The sequence below is a fragment of the Haliotis asinina genome, chromosome 9, assembly GCF_037392515.1.
Source record: "Haliotis asinina isolate JCU_RB_2024 chromosome 9, JCU_Hal_asi_v2, whole genome shotgun sequence".
Lineage (NCBI taxonomy): Eukaryota > Metazoa > Mollusca > Gastropoda > Lepetellida > Haliotidae > Haliotis > Haliotis asinina.
This window is the reverse complement of record NC_090288.1, coordinates 51643776-51669149: the sequence shown is the minus strand read 5'-3', so window position 1 is coordinate 51669149 and position 25374 is coordinate 51643776. Positions and strand designations below refer to the sequence as shown.

At 37.5% G+C, this 25374-nt stretch overlaps 1 protein-coding gene and 2 long non-coding RNA genes across 3 annotated transcripts in view; 1 reads left to right on the top strand and 2 right to left on the bottom strand.

The window, feature by feature from the left end:
* LOC137297075 (histone deacetylase 6-like) overlaps positions 1-23343 on the bottom strand; it is a 41060-nt gene extending 17717 nt beyond the window's left edge. Inside the window, exons 1-17 of the mRNA XM_067829046.1 lie at positions 23283-23343; positions 20051-20131; positions 18825-18966; positions 17560-17697; positions 16715-16786; positions 16332-16357; positions 14830-14934; positions 13853-13921; positions 13278-13404; positions 12680-12745; positions 4865-4924; positions 4370-4459; positions 3547-3653; positions 2372-2497; positions 2029-2187; positions 1306-1359; positions 559-646 (exon numbers count right to left, since the gene is read on the bottom strand). Coding sequence (XP_067685147.1) covers positions 559-646; positions 1306-1359; positions 2029-2187; positions 2372-2497; positions 3547-3653; positions 4370-4459; positions 4865-4924; positions 12680-12745; positions 13278-13404; positions 13853-13921; positions 14830-14934; positions 16332-16357; positions 16715-16786; positions 17560-17697; positions 18825-18966; positions 20051-20103 — 1482 coding nt within the window. The 5' untranslated portion in view covers positions 20104-20131; positions 23283-23343. The remainder of the gene's footprint in view (positions 1-558; positions 647-1305; positions 1360-2028; positions 2188-2371; positions 2498-3546; positions 3654-4369; positions 4460-4864; positions 4925-12679; positions 12746-13277; positions 13405-13852; positions 13922-14829; positions 14935-16331; positions 16358-16714; positions 16787-17559; positions 17698-18824; positions 18967-20050; positions 20132-23282) is intronic.
* On the bottom strand, positions 6581-7429 carry LOC137295815 (uncharacterized). The gene is made up of 3 exons (XR_010957605.1): positions 7375-7429; positions 7075-7191; positions 6581-6656 (listed from the first exon to the last, which is right to left on the bottom strand). It is a non-coding gene; the product is annotated as an uncharacterized lncRNA (long non-coding RNA).
* On the top strand, positions 9199-11204 carry LOC137296783 (uncharacterized). Its single transcript, XR_010957663.1, has 5 exons — positions 9199-9277; positions 9841-9924; positions 10257-10296; positions 10449-10577; positions 10864-11204. It is a non-coding gene; the product is annotated as an uncharacterized lncRNA (long non-coding RNA).
* Positions 23344-25374: the final 2031 nt, after the last annotated feature.

Sequence of the window (25374 nt, the reverse complement as noted above, 5' to 3'; positions counted from 1 at the left end):
ATGAAAAAGCTCAGATGAAAACATGTGAAATAAAAACATATTCAACTTCTGTTATTTGCGTGACAACAACAAAAGTTGTTTCCATTGATGAAGCTCACAACTTGCAGTGAATGAGTGAGGGACTTTAGTTTTAAGCTGCTTTTAGCAATATCATGGCTGGGGACATCAGAAATGGGCTTCAAACATTGTTCCCATGTGAGGAATTGAAAGCCAGTAGGCTAAAACACTGTCTCCTCGAGAGTTGTAACCACTGAATGTTGAAGTATTGTTCCTTAAGGACGCACAAACACTTTTGGGGCATCACTGCCTCAGAATCTGCACATGGTGAGCATAAGCTAAGAGCTAGAAGTTTACATGTATGAAATCAACAAATTGAATACAATCCAGATTCAGAAAACAATCATGACCATGTAAGGTCATGATTTCAAACCTATAAGAAACATGGGACACACTCATGACCTCAATTCCATACAGAAAATAGATCATGCCCTCAGTTTATCTCTTATCCATATCTGTGAAACTTAAATGAAAAAATAAATTCTTCTGTCTGTATCTCACCTGTATATGAAAACACCTGTCCCATAGATTCTGATCCTTGAGATTCTGACAGATCTGTATCACACGATGAGGATTTTCTTCAAAACCTCTTGAGAAAATAGACATCCATTCCATATGTTCAAAACAAAAGGTTTATTGTACATAAAAAGCCATTTTTTGAAATGGTATTTAATCATGCCACTGGGTGAAAAAGATTTCGATCAACATACACTGATAACCATGGTTGAGGCCACAATATACTTTTAAGTTAGAATTTAGAAGTTTTGAGGTATGAGACATTTGAGATTTCTTTGTTGACCTGAATGTGATAAACAACAAGCGTGAATGCTTGGTAGGACAAGAAACGTGTACTCAATCAAGTACTATCATGCAGTGAAAGGGTTTTGGGGTGTAAGGTTGTGTTTTATATACGTTTGCTTACTATTGAAGAACGGGTGTACTTCTTGTACTAATCTGGGATGTTGTTATCTCCAGATTCCTTAAAACAGATTGCCAAACATAACGTTTGTCACAGTATCAGCAGTAAACCACAGACCATCAGTTCTGAGAAGACACTTTATCCACTGGACTATGGAGGTGTTAAACACAGGAAGAAAACAACAAGTGCTGTTCTTCACTTTTACAGGATACTTGTAGACTATCATGAATGTTTAGGTTGTTGGGAGTGTTGGAATGAAAGCATTATGATAAATATTTGTGTTAAATGTTCTTCACAAAATATTTTAAAGATAAATGAAAGCTTCTCACCCACTTGTTGTGTCATTATGCAGCAACATCTTGTCATCATACACAAGGCACACCCTGCACAGATATTTATCGTATAATTACACATATGAATCCATGAATACATAACAACCAAAAACTAATCTCTCTTGCAAAGCAATGTTTTGTTTTCAGCTTGCACACTTTCTAGGACACTACACATACCCTCCACTATACTATACTATTTACCCTCCAACCAAATATGTTACACATTGCCACTATATAGCTGAATATAGCTGAGTAGGACGTAACACCCCAAACAAATAAGGCAGTTATATACATGTATACTGAGTCAAAAGAGAAACTTCACAAAATGTAATTTTTAAATATAATGAATAATTTTTCTCTGATGATACATCTATGTATCCAAAATGGTATCCGCACCTTCTGACTCTAAAAAACGTTAGCAAAACCCACTCAAACCCATCCATTCGCCGTGCAAATGACATTAGAAGTCAATTTTGCAAATCTACCACTTCTAGCAATATTCCAGCTATATCACTGTAAGAGACACCAGAAATGGGTTTCACACATAGTTCCAATGTCTGGAATCAAACCCAGGTCTTTGGCATGACATGTGACTAGGCTACCCCACCACACCATACTCCTTCATCAATATTTATAACAAAGTTTAAGGAGGCAAAAGAAAACAAAATGTTGAATTAAGAGAACCAAAGGCATTTAAAACATTTAACAGTAATTTCTCACTTGTGTTTTGGTACATGCAGATCTGTGTTCCTTATGAGGTCTTCAATTTGCTGAAAGAGAGTTTCTTTCACCATGTCATGTTGTATGACATCGTAACAATCCTGCAGCAGAGGTAGCTCGCCTAAAGGCTTGCCAATTGTGCGTAGTGACATCCCAGGACTGAAACAAAGAGGCAAAAAGATATTTGAAAAAGGGAAATTATTGAATCAAAAATTCAGAATGGGTGATCAAAGTCTACTTTCACTACAACCGACATGTTTATGTACCAGTCAGATTGCAGAACTATGGAGTCCACTAGAAAAATTCATTACAACCATCCAGTCTGGCTGACATGAAGACTTACACTGGAGGTAGATGGAGTAGTGATGGCATGGTGGGCTTCTCACCAAGGGAGAGAACTCCTTGGTAACAGAGACTCTGCCAGTACTGTCTGTGCAGCTTCAGGACATTGAGTATAGTCTCCAGCACACTGAAACATGTAGACATCATGGAACAAATTATATTTGCTATTCAGCTCCATATTTTATCACATTTGAGAACAACAGAAAGACATAACGATTAACAAGCAGTTTCAGAATTCACTTTGTCTAACAATGCCATTTGACCTCAAAACTACCCAATATTTACACAACTCAGTTTACAATCGTTCATGAACCATAACTCCATAAAATGTATCTGATAAAATATTATCATGATAACAGGAATATAGAAATAATTCCCGGAAGATTCAACACACATTTTAACAAATATGTCCTTTTGATGTCAACTCCAGCTGACAAGGATTCTATAATTCCCAACAAAGTGATCTTGGAAAGTCACAAAAAGTTTTGCTCGAAAAAGTCACAATTTACACTTTTCTAACAAATCAATTCAATATGATTCAATGTATCAATTTAAATGTAAGCTTTACAACCTCTACCCCTTTATTCATCCTGAAATTCAAGTAACAAATTATTATAGCATGAAGTTGGAATTGTGAGAACTTACTAAAACATGCAGCAGGAGTTGTACAACCAAAGATGCCGATCTTAAATTGGTGCAATTAGGAACCTCAGCTCCTTAAGTTAGGAAAAAATAGGAATTTCCCCAACAAATTTATAAATAAAATATAAATTGTTGCAAGGGAAGAAAGCTTTTCAATGCCACTACACACTAGGATCCACAGACACCTGAAATCGGTTTGTAGCACTTGACAGCAGTGTTTACAAATGTTAAGTGAATGAAATAAACAGTGTGTGGAATTTATCAGGAGACCTACTCAACTTCCGGACAACTTTTTTGTGTAAACAACTTGAGAACTTCTGTAAATAAAGTGTTGTATTTATTTCATCATCATTACTTATAGACAAAGATGATTGCCCTCCCATCAGACTATATCTTTGTCATAGTTCGAAAAAGTAGGAATGAATCTGCATTGACTGAATGAGCGACATGCATTTTTCGGGATGATTCTGACACATTTGGGAGGGTTGGCATCTCGGCATAACTTGTGGATGAATTCTCATACTAAATGGTTACCTCAAGGAGGGTTCATGTGTCTTTTCAATGCTCGGACAGGGATCTCCCAGAAGGGCTCGCAGTGACAATGCCAAGCCTTCAGACAGGGACTTGGTGCAGTAACCGCCCTTCACAAATGGAATAGAATAACACTGTCAGAGGTGTACTGTTTGGATTTAATGCAGCTTTAAAGCATTCAGAGACTTGTTTTTGTTTTGCATTTGTGGGATAGCTGTCTGTACATAATCACAGTTTGGACTGACAATCCAGTGACTGACATCAAAGAGGACCAGGTCAGCCAGGCCAATTAGTTGAGCCTTTCAGTTCCACCAGCTGGCTTTCGTGACAAGCAGGATGGCTGGTGACAAACTGTATCTTGGATCTTCATGGGGATCTGAACATCATTACATGATTTATCAAGAGGAAGGAGATAGGAGAGGTGTGGTCAGACATGTCTACTGACATCCACCCCAGAATTTAGAAGGTGAGGTGAAATGGGGTTTAATGTCGTACTTAGGAACATTCTGCACATATGACAACATGCACTCGTGACTGCTTGTACTAGCCTATAAGCTGATTTTATACATGCTGTTATACCATCGCCTAGTTAAGATGGAATACCCCACTCAGACAAATTATACTGGCTCCATGGTGACCAGTCCTTATCATATCCATTAATGATGAGTGCAGGCAGGGACCAACAAGTACCATATTTTAACATCTTTTGGTATGAGGTACTCGGGGTTCAAACCCACAACATTCCACTCTCTAACCACTACATCAAAATTTGGAAAGGGATAAAACATTGTTATGACTGCATACAGGGCTGGCTATCATTACTTACCTCCAGTATCAAGCATATCTTGCCAGCAGAGACTGGTGACAACATGTTGATGAAGTGAGCGAAACAGGCCGGTGTTACTTTCATCTCACCCTGACAACACACGGACTTATAAACCACTTGGCTGTGTTCATTACATGTACACATACCTTGTTTACATGATGCGTCTTATGGATATTAACCTCTTTTTATTCTTTACACGACTTTCAGAAATAATTCTTGCTCCTTCATGAGGTGAATGTTGAGGCAGAAAAAAGACTGGATATTTATATACATGCATATAGATGTACAAAGATAGCAATATAATTATGAAGCCAATCAGAAGTTGGCTATACAGGATTTTCACATCTACGGTGTTGTTCAAAAGTGATCACAAACACAACATCATCATAATGTCCGAATTGACCATCCAGGTTTTCATGGACATTTACAAGATGGACACATCCATAAAATCTATGGAATCAAAACAACAGACGTCCATCATGCTTAATAACCCACCTCAGGGCACCCAATGGCTGAGTCGTAGCCGGCTGCAACAATCACCAGTTCAGGACTAAACTGTGAACAAAACAAATAAAACTCATACAGCTATCAAACTGATCATACTAACTTATTAGATGACAATGAGTCATCCATGGAGAGATGAACTTACGAACAGGCTACAACCAAGTTTGTATTGAAGGGAGACTATCTTCCACACTTATGTTCCTTGATCAAGAAATGGATTGACATATATACCTCATAGACCTGTATCCACCATATTACTCCATCACCTGTTTATACCAATGTATTACTTGTTAATACCAGTGTATGTAATAAACCCAAAACCCAGGAAGGATATCAGGGCTGGTGACATGATGAAGTGGATTTCATTAGACCAGAAAATACAAAAAAGAGCCATCAGAAGAAGACCCTGATCACCCTGGTCCCCACTGGTTGAAGGACAGTTACTTGATGATTTTTTAGACTAAGATTGAATCGTTTCCATTGAAATCATGAAAAATATAAATGCCATATATCTGTAAACAGGAAATGGGACCACTTCAAGATCTGTCTCATACACAGCAAAAATAACCTGGTTTCCGCAGTGCGGAAACCTGATGGAAAGTGGACTGAAACTTAAGTTTCCACCAAGAATCCAGTGAGTTTCCGTTCTTTTACACTGAGTTTCCGCAATGACGGAAACTTTCAATTACCCACTTTCTAAGGGTTTCCGCACCGTATCCGTTACCCATGCTCCAACAAGTTTCCGTTGAGTTTCAGTTAAGTTAGAGATCCATCAGGTTTCCGCAGGGTTTCAGTCACCAAGACTCCATCAGGTTTCCGCAGAGTTTCAGTTACCAAGACTCCATCAGGTTTCCGCAGAGTTTCTGTTGCCAGAAAACGTTCCACAGCATTTCATTTACTCGGGTTCACAGGAGTCATTCAATGTGTGTCATTGCATATAACATTCTTGTTACTCCTGGTTGGCAAAGACAATATAAGGAGTTTGTGTACAATCATCACGTATACATAAAGAAAAACAAAAGATACAATAAAATTCACTGTTTTATTTTCAGACAAATATGGATCAAACATATATCTAATAAATAATAAAAAGATATAGCACTAGATAACAGATCAATATTTGTCACTTATGACAAAAATATTTCTAAAAACATGCTATAACAGTTGCATCCCTTGACTCCTCCTGCACCTCCTCACGCTGACACAGAAAAACACACCCCAGTCAGTCAATGCTAAACATATAATAACACACACCATGCAATACAATACAACAATGAAATAAAATGCAATAAAGAACTTAGGTTACATTGAAAGTACAAAAAATGTATTTAAAGTAAATAAAGGTCTCTTGGAAAATAGATAAAAATTAAGATTGAATAAAATTGTATTAATTGAAATACAATCAGAATATCAAAACTATTAAAGTTTTACATTGAGAATAATTCAAATTTAATTGATCACAGATAAAATTACGTTCATGTGATCGATTAGCTATTTACTAGCCCACTTGGGCATCCTTGAGCGGATATCATTGTGGTTGGATGCCGCATCCTGGTCTTCATGTTGGCCTTAGCTTTGGTGGTGGCGTTGAAAATTGTGGGTCCAGTGCAGACATCTGGAGTTTAGATTCCCAGGTAAAGGGGTAAGAGAGCAATGAATTGGCATCTTCTTCATCACTCACAACTGGTGAAGTCATTTCCAAGGTAAGTATAGTTGAAACCCTTTCCTTTCGTCGATCTGGCCAGTCAATAGTTTTCAGGCTTTTCATGCGCAGTGCAATTTTCTGAAAATTAAACAAAAATCAATCAACAGATAAACCATAATGCCAAGATGGATTGCAAATTATTAAAAAGGAAGTGTCGTGAAAAATGATTTACTTCATTAATCACCCCAACACACAAGTTAAGCAGTTCATCACATTTAATGACATATCCTATTTTCTTATGGACACACAATCTGTTGCTCTGAAGTGACATGAAGTCACTGAAGTGTAATAACATGTTCATATATCACCATTAACTGACTTGATTCTTATGTTATGATTTATGAAATTATGATCTGAATCATGTGTTACATATCTTAAGAGTGTAAAAAGCAATAATCCATAAACATTTTAAATGTATATTTCCGGAACTTAGAATCTGTCACACATTGTAATGAGAAGAATTGTTACATGTTATTATTCGAATAGATATACTTACGGATTTCATTCTTTTTGTCGTTTTTTTTTGTTTTTTTGCTACTGTTCTGTGTGACACTTTCTTTCCGGTTTCTTGTCTACTGAGATCATCACGCCTGTTCCGCCACACAAAGCGCTTCTGAAATTAGATGTTTAAAGTACTATACAGCATGTTTCACACATTTTAGTTCATCTGTTAGGCAAAGGTATTTATATATGCCATGCTGGCTTGGTTACTGAAGTTAACATCCTTAAATCTGTCTTTACACTATTATTTAAATCATAAACTATTTATAATGACAGGCAGGTGAGTGAAAATTACCTTCACAAGATCCTATTGACCATCCTTGGTCGTCATATAGTCTCTTGTTTCTTTGACCACTATATTCATAGTCCTCGTCATCGGCTTTACTGAAATAAAAACAAATGTCATTTTTCTTGCACTTCATTCAATCATGCATTCAACACAATGTCTATTAAAATTAACGATCGTCAGTGAAAATTATACAACCAAGTAAACTGCAGATTTATAACTTTGAATACATATATTGTTCTGAAAGTTTACCATTTTGTAGTTAAATGATTTAAAATAACCTCCAAAAAGGCTAACCATCCTTTGTGTTATTTCGTGCAAATTCTATGTACATCCTGTTTGCCAAAGTTATGCAACCGGTAAGTGAACAACTGACATAAAGATCATGATAAAAGAAGTTTAGTTATATCACATGACATAACCTTGCAGCAATTAAGCATTGTAAAATCAAGGGGTCAGTTTGATGGCAATTTCACACAGGTGTAATGTTAAACTGATTTGGTTTACCGGCTATTCAAATCCATTTGCAAATGATACTTTCATGTATTTTTCATTTTGAGAAAACGTACGTAGGGAAGTGAATTAATGAAATATTCAAAGTGAAATTACCTAGTAACATGAGCACATACCTTCGATAGACAAGGGTGATCCTCCAGGAGCAGTCGCGTCCAGATTTTTCTCACAACAGCCTAAAAGATTAAATCAAATACGTTAAATATAACAGGTATATATATATGATTATGCTCAACACGTATGTATTAAATTATTGAAAAATTACATGAAATTTTAAATGTATCCTACGCAGAGCTAACAGTTTCTTATATGAATTTAGTGTTTGCCTCAAATAGTTCAGAAACACATCTGACCCCTCTGAGCGAATTTGGGGGTAAACAATTTCATTTCACTAATGATCCAGGATTGCATTTAATAAATTACACCGAAATGTTGCCATTGTAAAAGCCCATCATTTTTATCATTCTTTAAAATATATCTGAATTGGTGAAATACATCTTGCAATACCCAGTAAACCCATGAGTGAACCACTACATATGGCGGATCTTTTTGATGCAGATCGTAATTCATCCCCCCCCCCCCCCCCCCCCACACACACACACACCTTTTGTACAAGTGTTAACCGAGTTGCAACGCTAAAATTTGCAAACTATTAACAGGGGCACTAAAATCAAAAGTCTGCCCCTTTAAACTTAAATAAATACTTGTGGTTAGTACTAAGATAGTTACTTACAAATACAAGCTTGGTGTATTCTATACCATGTCGATCTATTGAAATGGAATATAAACAAACTTATTTTTCAGGCCTATTTTACTTAGATTTAACGATAACATTTAAAAATAATACGAGCGAAAATATACATTCGCTGGATAAACTTTATAATCTATCCGGATTTCTGTCATTAACGCAATATTTCTTTAAACGTTATTTACAATAAAATACCCTCGGTCTTACCTGACACATCCGAGGTACTCCGAGTTGCTCGCATCCGTTCTCTGCTTTCTTCTCCAAGTCGCGAATTCTTTCGTCGAGTGCTTTTGGGGAAAGTGAGGTGGCCATGGCAAAGTTTACACGACGCAGCCATCTTATGCTTAAAGTTTTGAAAAATAATTGCTAGGAAAACAAATTTGTTCCTACCCGCCAAACAAGATGGCGTCTCGCTAACACTCTCGGGAAATAGACAGTTTTGTCATTGTGTTTTTTTAAATAAATCTAATGTGACCATTTGACAGTAGATTTCCTCGTTCTACAACAAAAGAGGAAGGTACACCCTGTTGTGAGTTGTTTTGTTAACAATTAGATAGTCTCGCGTGGACGTGATCCTGTCGCCATTCGTTTATTTGTTTACATTGCCGACATCAAAGGGGAGTGTGAAAAGTGGAATTCAGCGGATTGAATGTAAGTACTCAAAGTGACAACAGTGAGCAGTTATGGTTTTAGCAGTCTTTTCATCGCATTAGCGTCACTGATTGCGTTTTCTCAGTGTCAAGCATCAATATGTAGACCTTGTGATTATTAACAGTGATTAATTGTGAAAACATGTTCACCTTACTTTAACATGCCCGAGAGTCATGAGTCCTACTGATTTAGCACTCATGGGAAACTTTATTGTGGCAAATAAGCTATTTTCTAAAATCCTGTCAGGAGAAGGTAGTATCCGGATATATTTCTGCTGGATGGACCCCCCCCCCCCCCCCACGTACCATGTAAGTAATTTACGCACTGTGCTCACAACATTGTTTGTTCTTTTCAGTTATACACCCAGATCTACTATCCCTATCTACCCTTTAAGTTAACTTTACTACTATTACTAATATAATTTGGTGATGTGTCACAATTTCTTTGAAACCTTAATTCATTTGTCAATGTGAATGAAGAATGAAGCACAATCCCACTGACCTTTGGCTATGATTTGTACATGCATAATTTCTGTAGACTATTCGTGGCACTTTCTGCTGCAGGGACACAGTTCTTTGTGGACATTGCGACAAGTAATTGTCAAGAAAAACAGCCTAAAATCACGAGAAATACGTTTCTGAAATATGGTTGGTTTCTACAATATTTGTTTTAACATGGGTACCCAGAGATATTCCGCATATATGTCTTCGTTATATCTATTCATATAATCTGTACTCCAGAAATATTTCAACCAAGTCACATCATACATTTTTTAGTGCATCAAATTATCTAGTATTTTATGTTCTGTGTCAGTTCTGTGTATCCAGTTGTACCAGTTAAACAGTTTCATGGTTTGATATTTGTTTTATAACCATCAGTACATGTTGCATGTGTTAGCCCTACAATGCATTGACATTATCATCACACCTCAAGTTTCATATTTCTGAAAGAATCGTTGTGTCAGTTATTTGATTTACAGATATGGATTGTGGACCAACAAACTCGGAGAATGATGCCCGGTAAGGGAATCTCTTTTATAACAATATCATTCATATAGCTTTATAATGAAGCTGACACTATGTTAATACATACAACAAACCTTTTTGACCTCACTCAAAGTGTAACTGTACATGGATTCAAGCATAATATATACATATATTTTAAATTCCAGGAGAAATACGGCTTTGCTGTCCTCACTGCCAGACGTCTGTTTCAAGAAAAACACGTTATCTCCATCTCCGTAACAAGATGTTTGTTAGTTTGTAAAGATTTTTCGGGTGAATGACAAATGTTTCATCAGGTTGGTCATCAAAGAATTTTTAGATTTCACTAAAAATCGAGTTTGCACTGTCACTTTGCTATCCATGTTTAATATATTTAATGCATGTATCATACATGTAACTGTAATAACTGAAAGTGAGCAAATGGTAATACGTATTTAATATTTGTAATACATGTTATCTGCATTATCATATATATTGCTGTGTTTCATTCATTGGAAATGTTAAGATTTTACAAGCTTTTCTTCAGTGAATTGTCTCTCAGTTGAATTGATGATTCAAACTGAATGTCCTTTTCCTTTCCAGACACTGACAGTGACCAAGATATTAACAGCACATTCAAGGTTTGCGAGCTATTACCACCACAATGTGAGAGCCTGATTGATTCGGATTCAGATGTTTCGCCAGATATTAGCCAGGACTCGCATACACCAACAAGCATCTACAGAAGAACAAAGCACTTTGTGTACTGGCTAGCTCGTCTTCATTCAGTGTGCCTACTTCCTGAGCAATGCTTGTGTGCAGAGAATTCTGTTACTCTTCTCTGAGCGCCCCAGTTTCTTAATACAGCGAATTGTGTACTACTGCAACTGCCCTGTTGCATTAAAATGTGAGCTTTTCTAAGAAATGAAACAGTTGGATCATAATATTTCCAGCGTTTGTTTTTTGTTCAAATAAATATGTAATAAATATAACAAGATAATACAACATATTTCAGCTTTCTAAACTAAGCGAACTCTCATTGTCATCTTCCTTGTACAGAAACCTAGCGGTTTCCGCAAGACCAGAAACTTACTCACTCCAGCTATAAAGGTTTCAGTAAACTGAAACTAAATGGAAACTTCCAACTACAGTTTCAGTTGACGGAAACATGACGGAAACTAAGACTTGTTAGTTTCAGTTGTGGAAACTATGCGGAAACTCTCATTGTGCGTTTCCTGAAACTGAAACCTAGCGGAAACCTACATTACTCAGTATCCATCAGGTTTCCGCAAGAACGGAAACCAAGTTATTTTTGCTGTGATATATCTGCCTCGATCTGTTGAAAGATATGAAATGGTTTTTGAGTTGTGCTCCAGAAACAAAGAGCAACCATCCATTTTGAGATGAAGTCTGAATTGGTTCCATGGAAACCAGGAAAAATTAAAATGCAAAAACTTTGTAAATAGCAAAAAGCACCATTTTTTGTGGTCTCCCTCACATATATGCCAAGTTTTGTTGTAAGATATTAAATAGTTTTCGAAAATGAACCCCCTCCCTTCATTTTGAGACAGTCCGAATCGTGTCCATTCGGAAACCCAGAAAATGATCAATCACATAAACCTGTAAATAGCAAAGGCACCACTTTAGGTTCTGTATATCTACAAAGTTTTGCAGAAAAATATTGAACGGTTTTTGAAATCTGCTCTAGAAACGGAGCTCATCCCTCCACTTTGAGACTAAGTCTGAATGGTTTCCATGGAAACTGAGAAAATATTAAATCACAAACACCTGTAAACAGCAAGGGTCCCCACTTTTGGGTCTGCCACACATATCTACCAAGTTTAACTGACAGATACTAAAAAGTTTTAGAGTTATGCTCTGAAAACGAAGCCCACCCCACCATTAGACTAAGACCAAAACATTCCATGGAAAAACAAGAAAAATAAAAATGCCAAACATCTGTAAATAGCAAAAGGCACAATCATTATTATATCTATCAGATATCAGATTTCTTCAGATTATTATATCTATCAATTTTGGTCTAAAAATATTGAATGTATTTCGAGTTATGCTCTGGAACAAAATGTTTATGGACGGACGGACGGATGGACAGACGGACCAACAGACAGACCATATTGACCATATAGGCATTGACCATATCACCCCGCATTACATGTTGGGATGATAACAAAGAACTAAATTTATAGCTACAAAGTACCTGAGACATGTGTTTATTGTCTAACAGTTTATTCACAACATTTTCAGAGACGTCTGACAAAAGTTATTGTAAAATTTTTACCAGATCGTTGGACTGGCTAGCTGTAAATTTAGACATGACATCTTCACCATCACTCCGACTCCAGGAACCAATATTAACCATACCAGTAAAACATAATTGTAAAACTGTGAAAAGTCTTACCTCATACGCAACTGGAAGCAGAATTTGATGGAAGATAGACAAATAGTCTGAGTTGTCACAACCCACCTGAAAATTTTAAGAATAATTCTAGATGTTATTTATAAGATCCAAATTAAATGACTCAAAAAAATGCTAAGATGTAAGAGACAAAATTGAGAAAAAGACACCACTGTCAATTGTACTGTTGTCCCATACTCCAATACCTCAACACTGACATGCTACAGTCTTAGTGCTAAGGTGATTTAGTCCACCAGCACCTGGACCACAAAATGTTCTTACCTGAGACTCAACAGAACTTAGTGGTGGAAGAGCTCCTTACTACATCATCGAACATCCTGAACATGTTTCACAAATCACTTATCTACCATTCTGACTTGCTGTCCTGATCTAACTTCTATTCATCATAATGGCTTCACGTCTCCAATCACCTGATTTAGAGATGTGCTAAGTTTGCTAACTAGCCCTAAACTCACTTAATGAAGGACACCCGTATCCTACTCGCCATGTTGGCTGCTCATCTTCAGATAGATGATTTTTCAAATGTAATGAGTCAGAGAAAGACCAGATCTGAACAAGACTGACAGAGAGTTCACCGCACCTGATTTAGTGGCACATTAATGGTATAGCCCCTCCCAGCTCCCTCCCCAACACAATCGTAGTCCGACTCTCGGAGGTGAGGCCACTCACTGCCATGTTCATAACGATGGATGGAGAAATATATCACTCTGAAACACACAAATCATCAGTGAATGTTTTTTTGTCCTGTAATATCAGTTTTACAATGGTGATATGAACATAATCATGTCTACATCAGGTTAACTAGTGGTCAATAGACTGAGCAACAATCCAGACCATTAACAAAGCAAGTTTTCTAAAATGTGGTTTGTAGTTTGAAACAATAAATTATACATGTTGTATAGATAGCGGTATCACGATGGCTGAGCTTCAAACATATATGGAAGTGAACCTCATCCTGAAGCGTGATGAGAAAACACATTCACCACTTGGCTACTACTTCCCAGGTTAAAGTAAAGTCTTCAATTTAGAAACGTTTTCTATTGATATCGATCTCTTGTCCAATTACTTGATTCCTGACGGTGGCCAGTGGCACTGTTTCAAAAGAAAGGAAACTGTAAAACCTTCATTTTTTGACGGAATGAACCAGTCACATACCTGGGATCACCATAGAAGAAGGACTGAATTCCCTGGCCATGATGCACATCCCAGTCTACAATGAGAATTCTGTTGGACAGATTATATGGCTGAACACTAGACATTCATATTGAACTACTCCATCAAGTACTCAGTCATGGACATCAATGTGTGTACAAAGCTGGATCAACAAGCAGATATCTTATTGTACCCATGTGCTGAATGAAACCTGGGTACACAAGGTGACAAGCCAATATTTTCACCATCCTCCCCACCATTCCTTCAATTCAGAAGAATATCGAAATTCTGAGAGGCAGCCATTTCTGTCCCTCATTGAACAGCTTTGAACATTATTCCACTTACTTACAATGGTACCATTGTACAAAACAACCTTAACGCTAAGGTTACCTTAGGCCTATTCAACAGTGTAGGAGATATGATCACCTAAGTGCTAAGACCACCTTCAGTCTATGTTAAGGTATGAGTTACAGTTATATTAGCGCTAAAGCAGACTTAAGTCTATACTAAGGTATGGGAGTTAACTTAGCAGTAAGGCTGGTTGCACACTGGCATCCTGGATTTCAGTTCAGCAAGCTCAATGTGTGAGTAGCAGCGACAAAATTTATTACTTGGCCCAAGAAGAATTCTATCCTTAAATATGCATTAAACTTGACAGGAGAATTTTTTTACTTTAAAGCATTTCGCTAAGTACATAGGAATTAGACAAGAAACACCAAAATATTTTGTCATCCAGGGTCCCTATCCACAAAGTGTTTGTACAACTACGACATTCATAAACCTGTGATAAACCATAAAGTTACAAGAAGTTGTAATATTACAGACGCTTTGTGGACTGGAACCCTGGACTTAAGGTAATGATGGCGTAAAGTGTTACAGTTAGCAGATGACTACAAATTTAGTAGAATAAACTACCAAAGTATTGGTAGAACAAGAATCATAAGCAGGGTAGACTGTTCATTGCACGTAAGAAAATCTACCTTTTGAGGTTGTGGTTGTCAAGGGCCAGTTTAGCCGATACAGCAACGTTGTTGAGGTAGCAGTAGCCGTTAAACTCTTGCTTCATTGCATGGTGGCCTGGAGGTCTGAAACATAGCCTCAGAGTACATATACTGAACAGCAAAAGATATGCAACACTTTTTTCTTCAAGTTTTTGAAAAGAAGACATAAACATGAACGCTTACTTTTATAAGATTTGATTTTTTCGAAAGTTGTATTTCAGTATATTTATATTTATTTTACCTTACTCATAAATGTCACTTTCTGATTGGTTGAGTGCTCTTCTATTATTTTCAGTGTACCCCACTTACAAGTGAGTAATGTTTCTGTGTACCCCAATAGCTATTCCGTACTAATTTGGTACTTTGTGGTAGTAATTCTTTATCTCAGATAACATTGAATCACATATGATGTACAGAAATTACCAATGCCTTGCAAATGCATATTGATGGAAGGGAGATAACTCTAAATCTGTTTTTCTCATCATGTACAAAATCAAGCGATGGCTACAAAGGTGTTGTACCCAGGCTTAAAAAAATTCAAAAATTAACATTGAAGCGTTCGGTAAGACATATGAGTTCCTCATTGATCCCACGGGTTGCATGGGTTGATGTACTCTTGATGTCATAACCAATGCCCCACTCATGGCCAGTGAACAACATACTTACCTTACCAATCATCTCAATGTTCATTTTGAACTGTTTGAAGCAAGTGTTAAGGATCATACACTTCAGTCAACTTGTGTGAATCAAATGATTTTAAATCTTGTACCTTGCTGTTTTTTTCCCTGTAGTAAAGTCTCCGCAATGTAATTTCTCTTCTTAGTATTCACAGGGACTACATTTGAACATTTAGTCAAAATATATTTACTGGGAAGAGCATCAGATGTTTTCATAGCCATCACTATCGCAAGACAAACAGATACAGAGTTATCCCCCTCCTATCGCTTTCCATTCGCAAAACATTGGTAATTTCCGTGCATCATGTGTCAATAATGTTATTCAAGATAAAATAGTAACTACCACGAAGTACCAAATGAGTTGCTATCAGCAGCAGGGTGTATTGCAATGTACCACACTTGTAAGATGGGATTGTATGCATCTAACAAATTGAAAAATTTACTGGGACGCCCCCTTCCCCTCATCAAAATAGAAAAAATATAAAGAAAAATAACCCAACCCACGTACATGCTACATCTTATCCAAATGATGTCGTCAGAATTCGCTACAGATGCAAAAGGAGATGAACCACCACTTAAAGCATGTCAAGACTGAAATGGTATTAGGTACAAGTGATAAACTAAACAATCAAAGCAGAGTGCAACAACACTGTGCCTTAAGTAAATGGAACATGCTGATGGAACCTTAACAACATTTCATGTGATGAATAACTTTTATAAGAATGTTATCTGATTCCTTGAAATACTATCCAGTTATTTGTGTCCTGTGATCATAAATTTGTGGAAATATCATTAAATTTTTACCTGATGATTGCCATTCCATTTCGTAACTGAATAAAGAAACAAAGGGGTTCAGAATTAAATACAAACCACACACTGATCTGTTGAGCTGAAAGGCTGAACTGTAAATAATTAAGTCTAGACCAGAAATCCAGTGATCAACAGCATGAGCATTGATCTACACAACTGGGATACAATGACGCATCAATCAAGTCAGCCAGTCTGACACCGTGACTCTTTCGAAAAACATGGTTAAAATGGCAACAAAAGTAATCACTGAACAACACTTGCTGTTGATATTCAAATTCTGCCAGCACACAGTAAATACTATTGACAAACTTAATGAACAAAATATGGCAAAATTACCATTTACTGAATGTCAAACTGTTATACATCAGGTGACTTACCCTGCCAGTGACGACATGGTCCACCAAGTCTATTGCACCTCCCAAAGCAAGTTGAGCACTTTCGTAAATATCCTGGAATTGGCAAGACAAGTATCTCAGAGCTTACTTTTATGTCTAAAACTAATTGCTTTGACAATAAGACAAAGGATATGATGCAGAAATGTTTCAAGGGATCAAGGTAAGGAAGGATAACAATCCGTGTGTGAACAACATCCTTATTTCTGATAGAGTGACCTTTCTGTGCAGATTCTTACACCGTTTGTAAGAAAGTGATGAACACTATAACGAGTTTCTTCATCACTTGTGTGATAAGTGTTATAACCAACTTAGAATCATCACTTTTACTGTAATAAAGATGATGTTCACCCACTGACTGTTAATGTTATTTCTCCAAACTGTTTCATGTTCTATATGCCTCTTACAGAAGTGATCAAGGTAACCAATTAAAAATGTCAAAGATTGATGTAATACACTGAAGAGTGCAAGAAAATATAGCTTTTTCACCTATCTTTTAATTCAAACAAGGAAGCAATGATTTCAAGTCAGACAGCAGTGTCCTAGTCAACTAGATCTGGAGGAATTCCTTTCAGGACAAGGGGCAAGTCCCTGTGGACTGCCAGTTTTAGCATCTGGTGGTGATGCTGAAGTGAGTGAGTTAAGTTTTATGCCACTTTTAGCAATTTCAGAGTGGGCAACACCAGCAAAGGGTTTCATAAAGGTACTGAACTCAGGTCCTCAGCATCACAGGCAAATGCTTTAATCACCGGGCCCAGCGATGGTGTTGTTTAAGGTAGGTGAAACTACAACTTAATGTAATCTTGGACTTAAAGTGGGTCTCTACTTACATTATGGAAATAGATGTAGTCATACATCTGCGAGAGGTGTTTGAGTTGTTCGTCAGACATGGCGCTGGTTTCTTTCAACAAACGGATGTGATCCCTGCTGTGTAGGCTCAGCATCTCATGCTCAGTCGCTGGACGGGCCTCACAAACAACAAACACAATCTCACAATGCTGTCATATACTGTCTACACATCCAAATGGCATTGGATGTCATACATGAAAGAGACTGAAATGCCAAGTAGCAGTGTTTGGCCTGACAGTGTTTGACATGGCAGTGTTTTGCATAAAGGTGTTTGGCCTGACAGTGATTGGCATTGCCGTGTTTGGCATGTCAGTGTTTTGGAATGTTAGTGTTTAGCATGACACCGTTGGTATGGCAGTGTTTGGCATGACACTATTTGGAATTGCAATGTGTGGCATGACAGTGTTTGGGCTGACAGTGTTTAGCCTGACAGTGTTTGGTATGGCAATGTCTGGCCTGACAGTGTTTGGTATGGCAATGTTTGGCATGACAGTGTTTGGCCTGGCAATATTTGGTATGGCAGTGTTTGGTATGACAGTGTCTGGCCTGACAGTGTTCGGTATGACAGTGATTGACATGGCTATGTTTTGCTAAGCAGTGTTTGGCGAGACAATGTTGGACAATGTTTGGCTAGACAGTTTTTGGCATGGCAGTGTTCTTCAGCAGTGTTTGCCATGTCACCGTTTACAATAACAGTTTTTATCATTGATGGTAACTAGATATTAGACCATCTGAATCAACTGCGCGGTGACATTTTTGTGGCCTGTTGATTACAAATCCCCTTCAAAGACCAGTTTGCAATGCAAACAACAGTGTACTTTCTTCTTACAGCCCACATGTTTTTTATTAATAATCATGATTGTAACATAAATATATATACTTTGGTGCGTGAAATTTCAAGAGCTGTAGCCATGGCAACCTGGTTCCTGGATATGCTGCACAATGACTGCATATTGGGGGATAAGACATTCTGTCTTGATTCAATTATGTTCGTTTACCCATACTGAAGTAAAATAAATTTCACACTGTTTGAAATTGAGAGAAAAAATGTCTCTCAACTCTGATTATATTTATTCAGCCATAGATAGATGGAAATGCTCAAAACAATGGTTAAAAAGAGCAGGTAATGAACAAGTTTTGAAACTCTGAATCAATCATTTTATTAATTCTGTGCCTGTATAATTTCCTGTGGTAAATTCTTTTATGTTGTAACCATGGTAACGGAAGACTTGCAAATACCACTCACCTGTATCCTGCAGCACCTGTCAACAAGTCCAAGAGCTTGGCATCTGGCAAACGGTTCCAGGATCCTCTCCGGTTTCTCAGAAAAATCTTCATTCCATGCATGGAAATGGCGCGCTAACCTCTCATCAAACACCAGGCCTGTACTGGAAGTGAACAGAACAAGATGGGTCACACTGATGAGACAACATGCCAGACTTTGTCATTTCAGAAATGGAAGGGTGAGTGAGTTTAGTTTTGTGCTGCTTTCAGCAATATTCCAACAACAACACGTTGATAGACACCGAAAATGGACTTCACACTCTGTACCCATGTGGGAAATTGAACCTACGTCTTCAGCATGACAAGCGAACATTTAACCACTAGGCCACCCCTTATCAAAGTGAGCAAAATCCAAATGGGAAATGTACAGCCCATAAAGCAGCAGTTCTGTACACCAAGGTAATAGGGTTAAAGTGGTGACTGATGTGACACATTAACATGTCAACATCATAAAATAATACATTAACTGCCATCATCCATTAAAACCCAGGTTAGAACTGGTCTTCAGTAGCCCATACTTGCCGTATGAGGCGCCAAACCGGATAGAGTGGTCAGCCTCGATGACATGATTGACACATATCATCGTATCCAATTCCACAGATTGATGCTCATGACATTGATCACTGAACTGACTGGTCCACACTCAGTTATTTATAGACAGTCGCCACATAGCTCGGACATTGCTGTTTGAGGCGTAAACCAAACCAAAACATCAACTGCAGACTCAATATTTTAATTTGTGATAAGGCATTCACGCACTTAAAATGCACAGAGAGTCCTTTCAGAGCTTTCCACTACATTAACACTATCCACTGTTATTAGTATCCATTATTCGTAATACATATCATATTCACCACATGGTACATTCAGCAGCCCTACTAAACTGCACCTGAGAGAGGCGTAAACCAAACCAAAACATCAACTGCAGACTCAATACTTTTATTTGTGATAAGACAATCATGCAGTTAAAATGCGCAAAGAGTCCTTTCAGAGATTTTCACTACATAAACGCTGTCCACTACTAAACTGCACCTGAGAGGCGTAAACCAAACCAAAACATCAACTGCTGACATATCACATTGACTACATGACACATTCATTGCAGCCCTCCTAAACTGTACCTTAGATGCATTTCTGTTTCCATGTGCAATTTGTTACTTAGATGTGTAATGTAACTCTGACACTAACCCTTGAGTGTGCTGCCCTGAAGCCGCCATTGAAGCAGACAATACTGATGCCATGGAAACAGGTTATACCTGTCAACAATCTCTGCAAAAGAAAAAGTATGTTAACATGGTTGCACTGCATTTTTCTCTGGGCACAGAGTCTAACAACAGATAACATCCCAACACTGTTTGCTTTAGTTGGCTTCCAATATGAAACAGGCAGCGATCACCAAAATTGTAGTACCAGCAGAAGAAAGGCATAAAACATTTGTTCAAAATGAATCAGAATATTGGTTAGCACTCAGTGCCAACATTATAACAATTTCCTCTAATAAGAACTTATCTCTAATAGGTGCTGACCACTGTAATACTCGTTTTAGTATTTGCAGCTGCAATACTCAATGTGTCTTTCAGTTCAGCTGTGGACCCATTCAATCCTTCTTTTGAAGATTTGTCAGGCTATTGAAGCAATTTTCCATTAATCATAATAAATATAATGAAGCTTAAATGTTGGTTTCCATGTTTGTTATTTATACCTGATCTGTAAAGTGAGAAATGATAAGAAACACTGCAAACTGTTAAGTTCATGTGTTGAAATAGGACCTCTCACCTATCCACTGGCACGCAAGTTAAGATTTGACATTTTAGATCACATTTACTGGGCATTTACAAAATTCAAGCACACTTGTACACAGAGACATAAAAGGAATTGAACTTTCGCATAAATATTTGCATAGCTCATGCAGATATACAAAAATTATCAGTACCTCTGCTGTGTCTATCGGTATTGCGATGGACATTAAGTCCTCCTTCAAGGACATCAGGCAATTACGAGAGTAAATATGGAATGTCATGCAAGGATTTACCTTGACCTGCTCTTCAGCCAAAGTCAACAGCAAATGTGAAAAAACTTTAATTAATTCAAATGAATACTTTCCTGGCTATGTATGTTACATGGTAAGCTTGATTGGGATTTTCATATTTCAAGAGTGAGTGAGTGAGTTTAGTTTCATGCCACACTTAGCAATATTACAGCTATATGGCAGCGGTCACTAAACAATCAAGTCTGGACCAGACAATTCAGTGATCAACAGCATGAGCTGACAAGCATGGGTTGCTGAAGGCCTATTCTATCCCAGACCTTCATGGCCTGATATTCTAGGAATAAGGATTTATATATATCCTAACTTAAATAGCTGTTGGATAATTAATTACCACAGCGTAATATTAATGATAATGCCTGCCCATATGAACCTACCGTCTAATAGATCTGTTGCACCATGTAATTTGTATAAATGTATCCACTGATTTGAATGAAGAAAAATAACAAAAAACAAAAAAGTGTCTCTCCAGATTGCTGTGACTTCTGAGTTTAATTGAGGTGGGTTTTAATTGTAACTGGGGTCCTTACCAATGTAAATCAAGATTTTGTCAATGTTTTAAAGCGAGACTGACATGGAATAGCCAGTGTCATAACAGTCTATCTTGTACAAACAAATAAAGCTTATCAGCGTGCATTCTGTACTCGCATTTTAGTAATGTTGTGTTCTCTATTTCAAGAAGGGTTTCATGAGCCAAAATTTAAGTAATTTCATAAAATCCCTTGAATTTTAAGGAATACATAAAATCCCTGGAGGTCACAGTGATTTCACGAAATCAATGACATTTTTTCTGATTACACGAAATCCCTGATTTTACACATTTCCTGTAACATATATATGTCAAATATTCATCATGAAGTGGTATAGGCATGGATTAGAATTAATCTTTGAAATAAACATAATTTTAATCCACTGCTGATGGCACAGTCATCCGTAGAGCCTGTAGTGTCACAAGTCATCTGGTCCTGTGCACAGAGCTCATGTCAGGAATCAATTGAAGTTAAGCAGTGTTGAGCTCTGATAATCCCTGGATCAGGGCCCCCTAAGTAATGAAAGGAATTACGGCAAATTTGAAGGAACTGCATCTAAAATGTAAACAAACGCAACCCACTCGCGAAACAATTGCAGTGATATCAGTAGTTTAGCAGTAGTAACATAAACACAACGCCCCTCTCGGAAACAAAGTCGGCAATACTTGAAACATGCTCAACCATCATCAAAGATTTCTCGGCTCCGTTCCATGACTTGTTGTACGCGTTCTGAAACTCACACATCAAAACATGACGTCACTGGAAGGAGCACCCATCTCGGTGAGTTTTGTTTTTAGTTTCTACTGTTTTCATTTTCATAATTATCCATCTTTGACCACCCGTGTTGGATGCGTTTAGGTATGAGGTGTTGTCGGAGCTATAGATTATGTTTTTTAGGAAAAGACTGTCACTGCAAAAGAGCGTCATAAGTCATGCACCCAGATGTTTCCGATCTTCAGACATAAACAACTGACGATCCTTCTGACTATAACCTTCTAGCACCTGACTGACAGCTTGGGTTATCCGGGGCAATAAGAATCAGATTCTGATTAAGTGCTGCGAGCAATCACTTGGTGTTTGGAGACTGGGCTACAGATCTGTATTAGGTGGTCTTAATTAACAACTTAAAATAGGTGCTCTGGCTTTACCTTGCTTATAAATGGAAGCTCATCAGTAAATGTTATGGATCTCTACTGGTTATTATCAGAGTTCTGCAAAGTAATTATTTCAGGCAAAGTATTTTTGTGTGTTGTCTAAAATATTGCATGATGGAAAGATTTCCTCACGTAACCAGCCTTTGTTAAAATCATTCTCTGGTAATAGTTGGTTTTATAGAAGGCCTACTAGAAATCTAACCCTAAACCTAACATAATGTTATATCTGAACCCAAAACGTAATCCCCTAGAAATAATCATAATAAACTGATAACATTTCAAGAGAGGGTTACGGATAGGAACTCTTGCCATATATATGCCTTTCAATTTTATCCACTTCAGTTTAACAACAAATACGCTTCACATCACAGAGTCTTTACTGTCCTAAATCTGAGACAATTATCATATGATGATCAAAAAACGATTCCAGAAAACCGTGTCGCGGGGTTTTCGAGTACATCACGATACGCTGCTGTAGAGGAAAAATCATTCGTGATTCGAACTTTGACAACAGGTTGAGCATCCGGCATCCGTGACAGTTTTGACATTTCGTACGACTGACAAGGGCCGGTTCACATATGTGTTAGACAATTTACTTTGCATATTATTCAGACATTCCGGCTAATTCTAGATGATCTGCACTACATCATCAGTATAGTCAGAGATCGTGAAACTGAACGTTTTCTTACATTTAAAGTTGTAAACCTTTGAAAGCGACGCCATCTTGTAAAGGCAGGTAACTCTCATTTCGTTTACAGCGAGCACCTGCAAATGAAATTTGCAAAACTCATCAGTTAGTTACCTACTTCACACAGAGAAAATATATACTGTTTTGTCAGTACCATTTCACATTGGGTGTTGACTGAGAATCAGATCATATCATGACCTTGGAAAAAAGAGGCGTAAAATTGAACTCACTCACTAACTGACTCGAACTACGTACTGGACCAGGGTCGGATACAAGTTTCTGAGAGTTGTGCGCTCTATTGACAAAAAGTGTGTGTTGTTGTTGTTGTTTTTTAAAATTCATTTTCACTTCATTTTCACACGAGTTAATTGTCATATAGCGATATTTCCAGAGAAAAGGAGAGGCCCCGGCTTCTCGTTCATACAGGCCTTGGGTAGACCATAGGTAAACATACTGAGGTATTTTCAATGAAAAGCTAGGCTCAAACTGTAGACTTAAAACGTCAATTTATATGTTGGCACATTTCTTACAATCAGACAGGGCCTACACCCACGAACGCGCGAAAATAGTCGTGGGGTAGCCTAGTGTTTAAAGCGTTCGCTCGACACGCAAAAGGGCCGGGTTCGGTTCCCAAAATGGGTACAATGTGTGAAGTCAATTTCCGGTGTCCCCTGTCGTGATATTGCTGGATTACTGCTAAAATCGTCATAAAACCCAACACATCAGTCACTCTGAGTTAGCAACTGACCGCCCTGACGTGAAAACATCACAGAGAGGTTTCAGACACACGGATTGACCAGCATGTGCCTTCATCAGGAAGTATCCGCTATACAGTGTATTCTCGACAACTTTGGGAACTTATTTAATTTAACCATCCTTCGTTCCTGCAGTTTGTAGTACATATTTTGTTGTTGGGTAAAGATGTAAAAAAAATGAATGGTTTGGTGTACGTTTGTTGTGAGTTTCACTTCTAATCTGAGAAAAAGCGATCATTTTGACGAAATAGGTTAGAAAGCATGCAAAATGGAGAAAAACAATACGGTTTGACCAATCAAAATGTTATGTGTGTAGGGAATCAGGTTTTCTGTTTTTAATAAATTTATTTAGAAAGTGTAATTTGTTTTAGAAGCTGTACAGCCCGAGCTTTTGGTGCCTGGAGTGAACATTTGGAAAGCAAATATTACGGTTTGACCAATCAATATGAGCAATATTATGTCTTTAGGAAAGCAGCTTTACTGTTTTAAAAAAGATATATTTAGAAAGTGCAATTGCCTTAGAAGCTATACAATTTGTATTTGGGATGTCGCTATTTTAGTAACTATTGATTAGATGAATAATTGTGTTGTCAAGTCAGTCAGCCTTATGCTTCCATCTAACCTGACAGGCAAAACAAACCTCTGATCTCTGATTTCTTTTCATTAAACGTTTCTGCCACATAGCTGGAGTATTGCTGTGTGCCGCGTAAAACTAAACTCAATGAAGGTATAGATAGAGTCAGTGCTCCCAAGTACGAACGGTTCAGGCTGTCAAATGAATGCGCCGCTTACTTCCGTTACCAGTTTTGGAATGTCATACACTAGAATGAAACTCATCCATTGGGGAGTTTGAATATATACCAGACAAAAGTAGTTAGGGATATATGTAAATTTTGAAATCATTTATAGTGATATATTTATTTGTTGACACACTGATAAGATATCAGTCATGAGAATACAATATCCCGAACGTATTTTGTCCAGTAAAGAAACCGGTTCGTTTTACGGGTTCAGTTTATCATCTCCGTCCTATTAAACCACCCCCTTTTCATTGGTACATCTCTGGCTTCTATGTCTTCACCCATTACCCACCCATTAGCTTCATCACCTCAATGCCCAACCTATTATCTTAATTACCTTGTTATCTTTGTTACACAATGTTGAGTTTATATGGAGGAGGCTACTAGTAAAGGGACCACATGGTCGGTGTTGAGATGACGAGAGATTCATAATATATAAGATTTCCCCCACAAAAAGAATTAACCTGATATCTTTTGAACTGACAATCTAGTGCCTAGTTAAATGATGGTGGGGTTAGAAGTTTATAGAATTGCCTAT